This window comes from Bison bison, unplaced genomic scaffold (genome assembly GCF_000754665.1).
Source record: "Bison bison bison isolate TAMUID 2011002044 unplaced genomic scaffold, Bison_UMD1.0 scf7180017864530, whole genome shotgun sequence".
Classification (NCBI taxonomy): domain Eukaryota; kingdom Metazoa; phylum Chordata; class Mammalia; order Artiodactyla; family Bovidae; genus Bison; species Bison bison.
This window is the reverse complement of record NW_011495080.1, coordinates 7,950,783-7,964,304: the sequence shown is the minus strand read 5'-3', so window position 1 is coordinate 7,964,304 and position 13,522 is coordinate 7,950,783. Positions and strand designations below refer to the sequence as shown.

At 41.5% G+C, this 13,522-nt stretch overlaps 1 protein-coding gene and 1 pseudogene across 7 annotated transcripts in view; both read left to right on the top strand.

Moving 5' to 3' along the window:
* AHCYL2 (adenosylhomocysteinase-like 2) overlaps positions 1–13,522 on the top strand; it is a 193,068-nt gene that overhangs the window by 157,411 nt on the left and 22,135 nt on the right. For all 7 annotated transcript variants that reach the window (XM_010831688.1, XM_010831687.1, XM_010831690.1 and 4 more), the window contains 3 exons: positions 3,043–3,145; positions 9,236–9,330; positions 11,902–12,008. In XM_010831688.1, coding sequence (XP_010829990.1) covers positions 3,043–3,145; positions 9,236–9,330; positions 11,902–12,008 — 305 coding nt within the window. The remainder of the gene's footprint in view (positions 1–3,042; positions 3,146–9,235; positions 9,331–11,901; positions 12,009–13,522) is intronic.
* On the top strand, positions 4,206–6,316 carry LOC104982333 (annotated as a pseudogene).

Sequence of the window (13,522 nt, the reverse complement as noted above, 5' to 3'; positions counted from 1 at the left end):
TGGTGTCATCTGCATATCTGAGATTATTGATATTTCTCCCGGCAATCTCGATTCCAGCTTGTGCTTCTTCCAGCCCAGGGTTTCTCATGATGTACTCTGCATATAAGTTAAATAAGCAGGGTGACAATATACAGCCTTGACGTACTCCTTTTCTTATTTGGAACCAGTCTGTTGTCTCATGTCCAGTTCTAACTGTTGCTTCCTGACCTGCATATAGGTTTCTCAAGAGGCAGGTCAGGTGGTCTGGTATTCCCATCTCTTTCAGAATTTTCCACCGTTTATTGTGATCCACACAGTCAAAGGCTTTGGCATAGTCAATAAAGCAGAAATAGATGTTCTTTTGGAACTCTCTTGCTTTTTCGATGATCCAGCGGATATTGGCAATTTGATCTCTAACTCTTCATATATATCTTTTGCCCTCTTCTCTCCTCCTCCCAGAACTCCAGTTATATGTAAATTAGACCATTGATGGTATCCCATAGATCTTAGATACTCTCTTCTGATTTTTCTCCGACTGTTTTTTTCTTTCTCTATTTCAGTTTGCGGATTTCTATCGATCTATCTTCAAGCTCACTGATTCTATCCTTAGATATGCCCAGTTTGGTATGACAAGTCTAATGAAAGAATTCTTAAATCTGATACCTTAAAAAAAATTCTAATGTTTCTATTTCACTTGTTTTTTATAGTTTCCATTTCTTTGCTGAAATTCTCTATCTGTTCATGGATGTCGATCTGTTTCTCTCGACTGCTTCAACATAAATATGATAATCATATTTAAAGTTCCTGTCTGATCAAACAGTAGCTTATCTCAGAGTCTGGTTCTCTTGAATACTTTCTTTCCTGACTGTGGGTTGGGTTTTTCACTTTTTTGGTGTGTCTTGAACTTTTATATTGAATGGTAGTATGTTAGTTCCCATTATTGTCATGAACTGGTCTGGATTTCAATTCTGTTCCGTACCGAAGGCTACAGATTCCTCCAAGCCATAGGGCTCTCAGTATTTCTGCTCCACCCTCAGGCTGTCAACTACTTCTGCACATGCTTGCCACAGGGGGGCTCTCTCTTCAAGTGCATGTCCCCCCACAGCAGAAGACTGCTTGTTTTCTGGACCTAGGCTCATAGTGAGAGCAATTGGGCTTCTTAAATTTTTCTGGTCCAATCTCAGTCTTAGGCCAGCCTCCGTGAAAATGGGACTTTCTCAGTGTTCCTGCCACTTCTGTCAAATTTTTTCTTGTATCTGTGGTAGTTCTATAATCAAATACCACTGTCCTTCAAAGTCAGATTCCCTGGAGATTACCAGTCCCTTTGCCGGATCCCCACATTGGGAAATCTGGTGTGGCACCTAAAACCTTTACAACAGTGTGAGAACTTATTGGTATTATTGTTCTCCAGTTTGTGGGTCGCCCACCTGATGGGTATGGGATTTTATTATTATTATTTTTAATATAAATTTATTTATTTTAATTGGAGGCTAATTACTTTACAGTATTGTATTGGTTTTGCCATACATCAACATGAATCTGCCATGGGTGTACACGTGTTCCCCATCCTGAACCCCACTCCCACCTCCTTCCCCAAACCATCCCTCTGGGTCATGGGATTTGATTTTAATGTGATTGTGCCCTTCCTACTGTCTCATTGTGGCTTCTCCTTTGTCCTTGGACTGGGGTATCTTTTTTTAGTGGGTTCCAGTGTTCTCCTGTGGTAGGTCTTGAGCAGAGATATTTTCCTGTCCCTCCTGGAGAGGCAGTGATTTTTACTTTGTATCAGCATACCTAGTCCTGGGCCCAAGATGGTTTTCAGCTACTCCCCAAGGAGCAGAGAGTTTTTACTTCTACCCTCCGCCAGAAGCAATGGGTCTTTGTCTTGTCCTTCATGGCAGGCATAATTCCCGCTCTTCTTGCTACAGTTTAGGACTTTTGTTTCCTCTGAGAGAAGACTGGGGAAGTGCCCAGATTTCATGCTTATTGTCGAGCACAGGCAATCAGCTCCCTGCCCCCAGTCTCCTTTGTGAGCTCTGGTTGGAAGCCCCTAGAAAAGCCCTTTCACATGAGTATGAAATCTCATTGTGGCTCAGGCCACCAGAAGTTCCAAACTGACATATTGATACTTTCCCACACTCAGTCTTTACTAATTCATTAACATTTTAGTTAATTTTTTCTTACTCTATTGTATGACAGCCACCTCTTCCTCCTGCACTCTGACAAGAATAAAACTGTGTTCCCTCTCTCCCTAAAGGGATTTGGCGCTCTCTGGAGTTCATTGGTTGCATTATGACCTCGGCTCTTTGATAGGCTCAAGAAACGTTACAGTATGGTAGATTATGCAGCTTTTTCTTGTTTTTAGAGCGGAAGCTTCTCTTTCGGCTTTCTACATCGTAAAGAGAAGCAGAATTATAAATTGGTGGTTTTTGAAAAGACGTATGGCTCTGAAATCCTTGGTTTAATTGAATCTTATAGGGAGGACCAGTAGGTTAAATGAGTAAAAGCATACAGCTCAGTGGGAGCCTTCCTCATGCCTACCCTCAACCCCTGCCCCATTCTCAAAGTGCTGAAGTTTCTGCAAAGCACATGTTGAAAATCATTGGTGTACTTTCTCATTGTCAAATATATAAACTTAATTCCTTGACCAGCTGTTTGGCCCGTGCTTGCTCATCTCCTGCTTTCTCTTTAATACAGGTGCTTATGGAAACTCTGGGAGCTTCCATAATGTACTTTCTCATTGTCAAATATATAAACTTAATTCCTTGACCAGCTGTTTGGCCCGTGCTTGCTCATCTCCTGCTTTCTCTTTAATACAGGTGCTTATGGAAACTCTGGGAGCTTCCATAATGTACTTTCTCATTGTCAAATATATAAACTTAATTCCTTGACCAGCTGTTTGGCCCGTGCTTGCTCATCTCCTGCTTTCTCTTTAATACAGGTGCTTATGGAAACTCTGGGAGCTTCCATAATGTACTTTCTCATTGTCAAATATATAAACTTAATTCCTTGACCAGCTGTTTGGCCCGTGCTTGCTCATCTCCTGCTTTCTCTTTAATACAGGTGCTTATGGAAACTCTGGGAGCTCTGGGAGCACAGTGCCGATGGGCTGCCTGCAACATCTATTCCACCCTCAACGAAGTGGCTGCTGCTCTAGCAGAAAGTGGTAAGACCTTTTGCACATTCTTTGTCTCTGGCTAAAGGTTTCAAAAAGTTCCATTGTTTTGATGTAAATCTGTAAGGAAAGTTGACATTTAAAGTTGTCTTGGAAGAAATATTCATTTTTTTTAAATGAAGTATAGTTGATTTACAATATTGTATTAGTTTCAGGTATACAGTAAAGTGTGTGTACACACATATGCACGCATATATATTCTTTTTTCAGTTCTTTTTCACTATAGGTTATTATGAGACGCTGAATGTGTTTTCTTATGCCATATAGTAAATCCTTGATGTTTATCTAATATATATATATGGTAGTGTGTATCTGTTAATCCCATACTCCTAATTTGTCTGTCTTGCACCTTCCCCTTTGGTAGCCATAAGTTGTGTTCTATGTCTGTGAGTCTTTCCATTTGGTAAATAAGTTCATGTATACTGTTTTTTAGATTCCACATATAAGTGATATTATTTAATATTTTAATTTACTTAGTATGATAATCTCAAGGTCCATCCATGTTGCTGCAAATGGCATTATTTCATTCTTTTTCAAGGCTCAGTAATATTCTATTATATATATATACACACACACACACACACACACCCCCCACATCTTCTTTATCCCTTCATCTGTTGATGAACACTTAGACTGTCTCCATGTTTTGGTGGGTCCCTATTCTTGATGAGGTTTCTCTCTTTCTGAACTTCTTTTTGTTAAATATGATCAAGGTAACTGTATTGCTTTACAGCCACAAATATCTTCTTATGTCTGATATTCCATTATTAGTTAATGCTTTGCCTTGCCTTGCTAATATTAGAGCACCAGTGAACACATTCACTGTCTAAGGTCATATGGGGTTTCCCTTGTGGCTCAGCTGGTAAAGTATCTGCCTGCAATGCAGGAGACCTGGGTTTGATCCCTGGGTTGGGAAGATCCCCTGGAGAAAGGAACAGCTACCCATTCCAATATTCTGGCCTAGAGAATTCCATGGACTGTATAGTCCATGGGGTTGCAAAGACTCGGACACGACTGAGCGACTTTCACTTTCCAGGTCATATGGATTAGAAAAGAAAATTCTTCAGATATAATTTTGTGGTCCTACTGGTTTTTCAGCAGTGTGCTCTGATTTAATGTTTGGTACTTCTGCTTTAGCACTAAACAGGACTTGACCTGGCAGACTAATATTTGAACACAACAGCCACTGACACTTGAAGGACAAAAGAAACAGAGAGGGCTCGCGGCCCCGACTCCACATCTGGGAGTGGAGAGGAGAGCGGAAGTGGCGTTGTCTGGCTGGAGCCGTTGGGTCAATTTGTTAGGCGAGGAGAGGGAGTGATGTCTTCCAGACTCTGTGCAGTGCCCGCTACCCCGGGACCCACACCCTTTAAGCAGCAGAGAAGCACGAGGATCATGGAAGCTAAGAATAGCAGAACCCAATCCTCCATAAAGGATAAGAGTTTCCAGTACACTGTCCCTCATGATGACTCCTTAAGCGGTTCATCATCTGCTTCATGAACCAGGGAGTGATTTTCTAGCATCCTTCCGAAAATCTACCTACAGGGTGAAGATGAGAAGGATCAAGTCAGCTGCTGCTTCCCATGTAGAAGGGTCAGATGGAATATCAACCAAAGGAAAAAGGAAATCCAGGCAGGAAGAAGATGAAGACTATCAGAGAATTTCCACAGAAGAAGCATAAGCTTTATGGGAGGAAGCAGCAGCCTAAAGCTCAACCTAATCCCAAAGCCCAGACTCACCGTATTTGGAAGGAACCACCGGCTTATGCAGCAGGCAGTTTAGAGGAACAGTGGTACTTAGAAATTGTGGATGAAGGCAGTGTCTCCTGTCCTACCTGCCAGGCAGTAGGGAGAAAGACCATAGAGGGCTTAAAGAAACACAGGGAAACTGTAAATAGGAAATGTTTACCTGTCGTCATTGTGGGAAACAGCTTCTTTCACTAGCAGAGATGAAGTATCATGTCATGGCAAATCATAATAGCTTCCCCATTTTAAGGCTGGAGATGAAATAGATGAGCCAAGTGAGAGGGAACGTCTCTGAACAGTTCTCAAGAAACTGGGAAAGCTGAGATGCATGCATGAGAGTTGCTCTAGTAGCTTCACCAGCATCATGAGATATCTGTACCATGTGAGAAAATGAGCAAAGGGGCTGCTGAGCTGGAGAAGATGACCCTGAAATGTCACCACTGTGGAAAGCTGTATAGATTGAAGACTGGACTCGTATATCACTTGTATATAAGAGCATAGTACTGTATTCTTCTTTCCAGAGTCAGGACAGCCAGAGTGCTTGAAGGACATGAGCTTGGAGTCAAAGAGTGGAGACCGAGTTCAGAGGCAGATAGCTGTGTACCACCTGCAGGAACTGGCTTCTGATGAACTGGCCAAGGAATGGCCTGAGAGAAAGGTGCTTCAGGATCTGGTACCTGATGATTGGAAGTTAAAATATACTTGTCCTGGGCTACTGACCTTCAGCCAAGAAGTACTACACAAATAGAAGTCTGAAGTATCATCGCATTCAGTGTCCTAACCAGGGTTGTGAGGCTGTCAACAGTAGTGCATCTGGTCTTAAAGCTCACCTGGGCTCTTGTACTTTGGAAACGTTTGTGGCTGGAAAATACAAGTGTCTTCTCTGTCAGAAAATGGAAATGGCAACCCACTGCAGTACTCTTGCCTGGAAAATCCCATGGACAGAGAAGCCTGGTAGACTACAGTCCATGGGATCGCAAAAAGTCAGACACGACTGAGCGACTTCACTTCACTTCACTTCACTTCTCTGTCAGAAAGAATTTGTGTCAGAGAGTGGTGTCAGGTATCACGTCAACTCTGTCCACTCTGAGGATTGGTTTGTTGTCAACCCAACAACAACCGAAAGCTTTGAGAAGCTGGTGAAGATAAAACAGCAACAGCAAGAAGAAGAGAAGTGGATGTGGTAGCCCAGGAGCCGATGGTTTCTAAGGTGGCGGCAGCAGCCCGGCATTGAGCTTCCTGAGACAGAGCCAAGTCTTAGAGTAGGGAAGGATCAGAGGAGGAATCATGAGGTACTGCTAGTGGCGACACCCTGTAGAGATGTACATACTGTAGACAACCAGAACAGAAGCCAGTGCCAACACAGTTCCAGAAAATCAAGTCCCCAAAGACGAGTCATAAATGAGGAAGGAAATAGGCGGTCAGTGTGAAAGCACTCCTGGGAGAGTAGATGGAAGGCTGTTGTCACAGGGACCTGTGTGGAGAGGCCTGAGTCACGGGAGCCGAGTAAAGAGAAGTTTACTATTTCAGGTGTTTGTGTAAGGCTGTGACAGTCTCAGGTCCTTCCTCCTGTGTAAATTTCACTGTTTCTTCTACTGATTCTTGTGAACCCTCCACTACCCCCACCCCCATCTTCTTCTTGGTAGATTTTCCTGATATTCTCACTGGAGCCCCCCTATTTTCTCTCCTCTTGCCCAAAGAGCTCCCCCTTAAGGTCCACTGTAGGCCCTCTTGCCCTGTACAAGACTAAGAAACTTGTTCGATTAGCCTTTCCATACTGGGCTATAGAATGTTCTTGGAAGTGCCATTGATTCCGTAGTTATTCCATCATCTATCTTATAAAATGATTCCAAACTAACTTTTTTTTTTTCACTTTTCCAGTTGAGCTTTATTCCAGAATGGTTTTACAAAGCTGATTTTAAATCCAGTACATCTCCACATATGAATAGCTCTATCCCTCAGCCACAGACCAAAGAACCTAAGCAACTGTTCAGCTTTGAGTGTGGTGTCAGCTAGGCTTTTAGTAGTGTTAGTCACTCAGTCCTGTCCGACTCTTTGCAACCCCATGGACTGTAGTCTGCCAGGCTCCTCTGTCCATGGGATTCTCCAGGCAAGAATACTGGAGTGGATTGCCATTCCCTTCTCCACAAACTAACTTTTCAAAACCATACCAACTGATGATTTTGTATTTGTGATATAACAAGCCTAGAACCTAGAATTGTTGTCACTCCTTTAATAAGGTTCCCCTGTCTGCCTGGGTGACAGAATTTATGGAGGCTGTTGTCTCATTATGGTTTTAGGATTGAAAGTGAGAAAATACTTAGAATAATAAAGCTAGACCCGCTGGACACAAGTTTTCCTGGGAAATACTTTGTCCCAGGTGGCAGTTAGTAACCAGACCCACAGGCATGATGTGCAGCCTTAGGAGAAATATGTCTCACATAAAATGACTGGAAAGAAGAAAGCAGCACAAATAAATACCACCTCAGATCAACTTTCCTGCAGTTTATCTTGTTCCTACAGTTTTGAGGATTGAGGAGTAATACCCTTTTGCCTCTGATATTTGACAGAGAATCCTAATATTGCTGGTAGTGCCATGAAGATTGGTAGCCAAGTGTACATTCCTTCTCCCCTGGACTTGACCTGATTGTTAGTCAGCCCTCTTAAGTTCTCGTATCTCCCTTTAGCCAAGGTCTGTCTCTCTGCATTTTCTGAGAATGTTGTCCTCTACCCTCTTTTTTAGACATTGTGTTTTGTCCTCTTTATAACCTGACACTTTAACACCAAGTGTAGATATTTATCTGAAGTTGGAAAGAAGAGTTCTTTTTCTGAACCTCTTGCCTAGCCTATAGTATCTGTTAGGCTGTTTCTCCTTCAGGATGGCTTTTCCTGGAGCATTGATTAGAGCAGTTCTGTTGTATTTCTGAATTCTCTTCCCCTTTTCCGTAAATATTGGTCTTCTATATTATTGCCAATTTTTGTGGCTTACACCACATTAAAAGCCAGAGACCCTTTAACCCTGATGTGGACTAATACTGCCTTTTCAAAATCTACAAGGCTATTACCACTATTAACTTTTCTCTGTGCTCCTCCATATAGCCTTAAAATGTGGGCTTTTGTGAAGACCACTTTGAAACACAGGAGCGTTGAAACCTGGTTGGGATACTGCCAGAATGGGTAGTTTTGAAACAAAGGAAGGACATGGTCTATCCACTCGACATTGTCACTGGCAGTTGCTCCCTTAAAGCCCTTTCCATTCATAAGGATTGTCAGGGAGGAAAATGGAGACGCTCTGTTAATTTCTGGTGAGTAAGATTTGGGGAGTGTTTGCCAATGGCAAGAAGAATAAATGACTGTGTCAGAAAAAAAGAAATAGAGAAGTGTGGACTTTGCCGGTTTCTTGCACTCCCTCTCTGACAGCACAACACAGATCAGGGTACAAAAATTTGCATCAGAGCTCATGAGAAATTCTGGGAAAGTTCTATAGTGCATGTATCTCTCCTTTTGCAAACACTGTCAACATTTTATTTGTTCTTTCATTTACATTAATTTGTAAGATTTTTATTAATGTGTAAATTATGTATAGAAAGTGCACATATATAAATATGTAGTTCAATTAATTGTACATATACATTCATTTTTTTTCCAACAAATGCTTATTGACTGACTCTAAGGGCAAATAAGAGAGTCTTTGCACTCAGAACCTTATATTGTAGTTGAGGAGAAAAGACACATTTACAAACAATGATAATACAAGGACATATATGATAATGCCACAACAGATCATACGTCCACATTCAGTGTACCAGCAAGGGGCTAATAAAAGATCAGATTCCATGAGAGATCACTTACAGCTGAGTTAATAAGGCTTCATTAGGAACATGCCACTTAATTGGCCAGTGAAGTGTAGCAACATTTGAACAGAAGAAGAAGAGTGTAAGAGTTTTCCTGATGAAGAAGGTGGAATGACTAAGGTAGAGAAGCAAAGAAAGATCAAAATGTAGTTGGGAAATGATGGGAATTCTAGTTGGACTAGAGAAAAAGTACATATTTCTAGTTTCCTCTTTTTTGCCTTTAGTCATATTTTTAGCATCCCTCATACTCTTGGCCCTTTTGTTTGTCCTCTTTGGTCTAACAAGAATAAAACGACCATCAAAGACGAAGGAATGGATAAAGGGGGCTGAAGACAATATTTAATCAGTGAAGAACATCAGCCTACAAAGTACGGCAAAACAAGTTTGGAACTGGGAAAAACTAGCATCTCATCTTCTTGCCAAAACTGAGGGTCAGCCCTTTTTTCAGGCTTTAATGGTTTCTCTTTGTTCTTGTTTCTCAGGATTTCCTGTGTTTGCCTGGAAAGGAGAGTCAGAAGATGACTTCTGGTGGTGCATTGACAGATGTGTGAATGTGGAGGGCTGGCAGCCAAACATGGTGTGTTAGGTTTCTGTTAGCATAGTTCATTGGGACCTGGGGGTACAGGGAGGGAGGATGTAGCCTGGGAGAGGGTTTCCCAACAGGAAGGAAGATGTTTCCTTTTTCATCTGATGCACCTGGGCTTCCAGCAGAACTAGATGCTTATGCTTAGGACATCCCAAGAATATTAAACCTCTTTATAGCCTCAAAGTGCTTATAATTGTCAGTGCTGATCTTAGAAGTGCTCATATTCATCAGCAGCGTTAAAATACTACTCCGGGTTCACACATGACTGGTTAAAAAGTAAGATGAATGAGTTACTATCCCCTAACACTGCTCACCAGCACCTCCCCCAACACACACAGCTCCAGTGGTACATAGCTTTCTCTCTAGAATCACATGCTAAATTTATAGTAAACCTGAAGGGATCCAAGTTCAAATTTCTTCTTTATTCATTTCTCACCTTAGGAAGTTGGGGCTTTTAATTTTTGCTTAGTTTTTATTTTTGTTTCACTTTTTTTAAAAGTGCTTGAAGTCTGATAGCATATTAGATTCATAAGGGGAAGCACAAAGCTGCACAAGTACAATGTACTCCTACTATGCAAACCTTTCTGGATAGGAGTGAGAGGAGAAATTAAAGAAATCAACTAAAAACAAGAATCCTTGAAGCTCTAGTCCAACTATTACTTGCTGCTAAAGACTGCAGAGCAGGCTTTACCTGGGAGACAGAAGGAGAAGCAGCCTGTCTTTCTAGATTCTGTGATGCAGGTCATAATGCACCAAGAGTTGATTTGAGGAAAGCTGGGTTAAAACCTTTGTATCCTCAAAGGGAAGGAAGAGTTGGCTGCACGATGAGTCAGCTCATTCCAGCACACAGAGTGTGACTGACAGAGGTTCTACTGGGAATAAAATATTAATGGTATAGTCACGAACATAGGGAGGACAGGGCATTGTACATAGCAAGCATTTACAGATTGTAGATCAGCACAAACTGCTGGAAAGGTTGACGAAGTGAGTAAGACAAGAATAAGAACTGTGACCCCAGAAAACAGTACCCATAATCTTTTTGGATCCTGTAAAGATCTAGTAGTTTTACTTGCTCGCTAACCTCAGGAAGATTCCTGAGTGACAAGAATTTTCTGCAGTAGAATGACAGACTGATAATTATAGGCTTTATTCATTAAATAAATATTAGGGATAGCAACCACCTGCCTGTATTCAAAATCTTTGTTAAGAGGAAAAAGTGGATGAGAATAGTTATTCTAAGATACTGTCTTTCCTGTATAGCATGTTTTGTATGCTAGGGATCAGAGGCTGCAAGGAAAAATGCCATGAGGGATTTCATACATGTAAAAAGGGAGAGAGAAATGCAGAGGACCCTTTGTGTTCCTTAGGGACTCTGTTCTGAGGGTTTCTACCACAAGAAAAATGGAGCACTGACTTACAGTATGGAGCAAGTGTAAGAGTGAGTCCAGCCTTGGATCTCTACTCCCAAATAAGGTTTGGTGGAATCAGAGAAAATAGATTAACAGCAGGAGCAGAATTGGGAATTCCCTGGCGGTCCAGTGGTTAGGACTCCATGTTCTCACTGCCAAGGGCCTGGGTTCAGTCCCTGATCAGGAAACTAGGATTCCATAAGCTAAGTGGTGCTGCCCAAAACAAAACAAAAAAACAAGGGCAGAAGCAAAAAAGAGGTCAGGTATTAGACACAAGGTCGGAGATTGTGTGTAGGCAGGGATCCAGGATGGCGCCTTTGACACTTGTAGTGGAGTTAACTGATGGAACTGCAAAATGGGCACGTGCCAGCAGAGGGCAGCTCAGTCGTGTGGGTCTTTCTGGGAGAGTGGATGTGACAATTTGGAAAGTCCTGCCAAGCATTTCTGACAGCTAGGTAAAGGGCTGAAATGCCACAGCCTACTGCCTAATCGTATTCTAAGCTGATCTTTCTTTAGCTTATTTATAATTCAGAAACTTTCCTCTGCTGATGAAAGCTCCAGTGGGCACAGCTTTGTGTTTGTCTTTAATCCCAACCTGAAATAGTGATGAGCTGTTCAGAGGCATGCTTGCACACCTACATGCTGCACAGTTCCCTAGTTATTTTTAATTTGGTTTATAGAGAGTGTGAGGTTGTGCTAGGCAAAACCCTACAGTGCTGCCTGAGCATTTTGGGTAGGAGAATGCCTGTACTTTGGGAGAAGTAAAGGATTAACAAATACAGTTTTATAAGCCATTGTTCTGGGAGAGAGACTAATTATCTGGTTTTACTAAGCTTTCACTGATTATATTCAAAGTCCTGAATTTAACTACTATAAATATGCTATTAGGTTTAAGCTTTCTGACTATAGTACAGTCAGGAGCTAGTGGTCTAGATGATCACTTAAGCTATTAGTCCATAAGAAAATCCTCATGGCATTGCTGTATAGTTTGATCCTCGTAGGTATGTCATTTGGGAAGTTCACTTGGCTGTGAGAATTACAGTTGACCTTTCATCTCACTGTCGTTTTCTTCTGTATAATGACCACTGTAAATTACTTTGTTTAACCATTTACAAAATTTTAAATATGACATTATTGATGCTTATTATTCCAGATCTTGGATGATGGAGGGGATCTTACTCACTGGATTTATAAGAAGTATCCCAACATGTTTAAGAAAATCAAGGGCATAGTGGAGGAGAGTGTTACCGGAGTTCATAGGTAAGATTTGACATAGGCATGCTGGCTTTACGCAGCCTGGACATATGTTCATGTAATCACATACTTACAGAATTGTTGTTGCTGTTTATTTGCCAAGTCATGTTCAACTGTTTGCAAGTCCATGGATGGTAGCCCACCAGGCTTCTCTGTCCATGGGGTTTTCCCAGGAAGAATAGTGGAGTGGGTTGCCGTTTCCTTCTCTAGGGGATCTTCCCGACCCAGGGATCAAACCCAAGTCTCCTGCATTGGCAGGTGGATTCTTTACCACTGAGCCACCAGAGAAGCCCACTTATAGACTACATTATGTTAAAAATTAGAATGATGCTCTGAAATGATGAGATCTGAATCCACATACTTGTGTTTTAAATTAACAACACAAATAACAAACTTAAATAGTGAGGAGTGGATAGCGGAACAGTGTGGGCCTCATGTTTTCTAGCATTGTAATACAATGACTGCTTGTCTTTTTTGGACAAATTCACTTATTGAACTTCTGCATTGAACCAATAACTGCTCTAAAAACCATGCTAGGGATCTTGCAGTGGGGAAAAAAATTCTGGTCCCTCAGAGAGCTTACATTCATACACAGAGAGCAAGTATTTAGGGTTCTGTTTCTCAAATGAGTCTTAATTCCCTGAATACAATTTAACCATTTCTGTTTCCTATTATTTACCCAGAAAGAGCTAAAGTAAGAAAGTTTTAGGGAAATAAATTCTGAATAAGCCACTATCACTGCTTTCATTATATTGTGATCTTTTTGAATGTATAAAACTATGAATTGTCCCAAATTTTCAAACTTTTAGAAAGAGGTGAGTTTTGAATAAAACATCTGGTTCTAACTTTTAGTTGACTGAATTTAAAAAAATAAATAACCCTACATATGGATATATGGACTTCCCAGGTGGTGCTAGTGGTAAAGAACCCACCCACCAATGCAGGAGGCGTGGATATGATCCCTGGGTCAGGAAGATCCTCTGGAGAAGGGAATGGCAGTCCACTCCAGTATTCTTGCCTGGAGAATCCATGGACAGAAGAGCCTGGTGGGCTACAGTCCATAGGGTTGCACAGAGTCAGACATGACTGAAGCGACTTAGTATGCGTGTAGATATACATATTTAGCAAATTTGGAAAAGTCAGCAGTGGCCACAGGACTGGAAAAGGTCAGTTTTCATTCCAATCCCAAAGAAAGGCAATGCCAAAGAATGCTCAAACTACCGCACAATTGCACTCATCTCACACGCTAGTAAAGTAATGCTCAAAATTCTCCAAGCCAGGCTTCAGCAGTACATGAACCATGAACTTCCAGATGTTCAAGCTGGTTTTAGAAAAGGCAGAGGAACCAGAGATCAAACTGCCAACATCCGCTGGATCATGGAAAAAGCAAGAGAGTTCCAGAAAACCACCTATTTCTGCTTTATTGACTATGCCAAAGCCTTTGACTATGTGGATCACAATAAATGGTGGAAAATTCTGAAAGAGATGGGAATACCAGACCACCTGACCTGCCTCTTGAG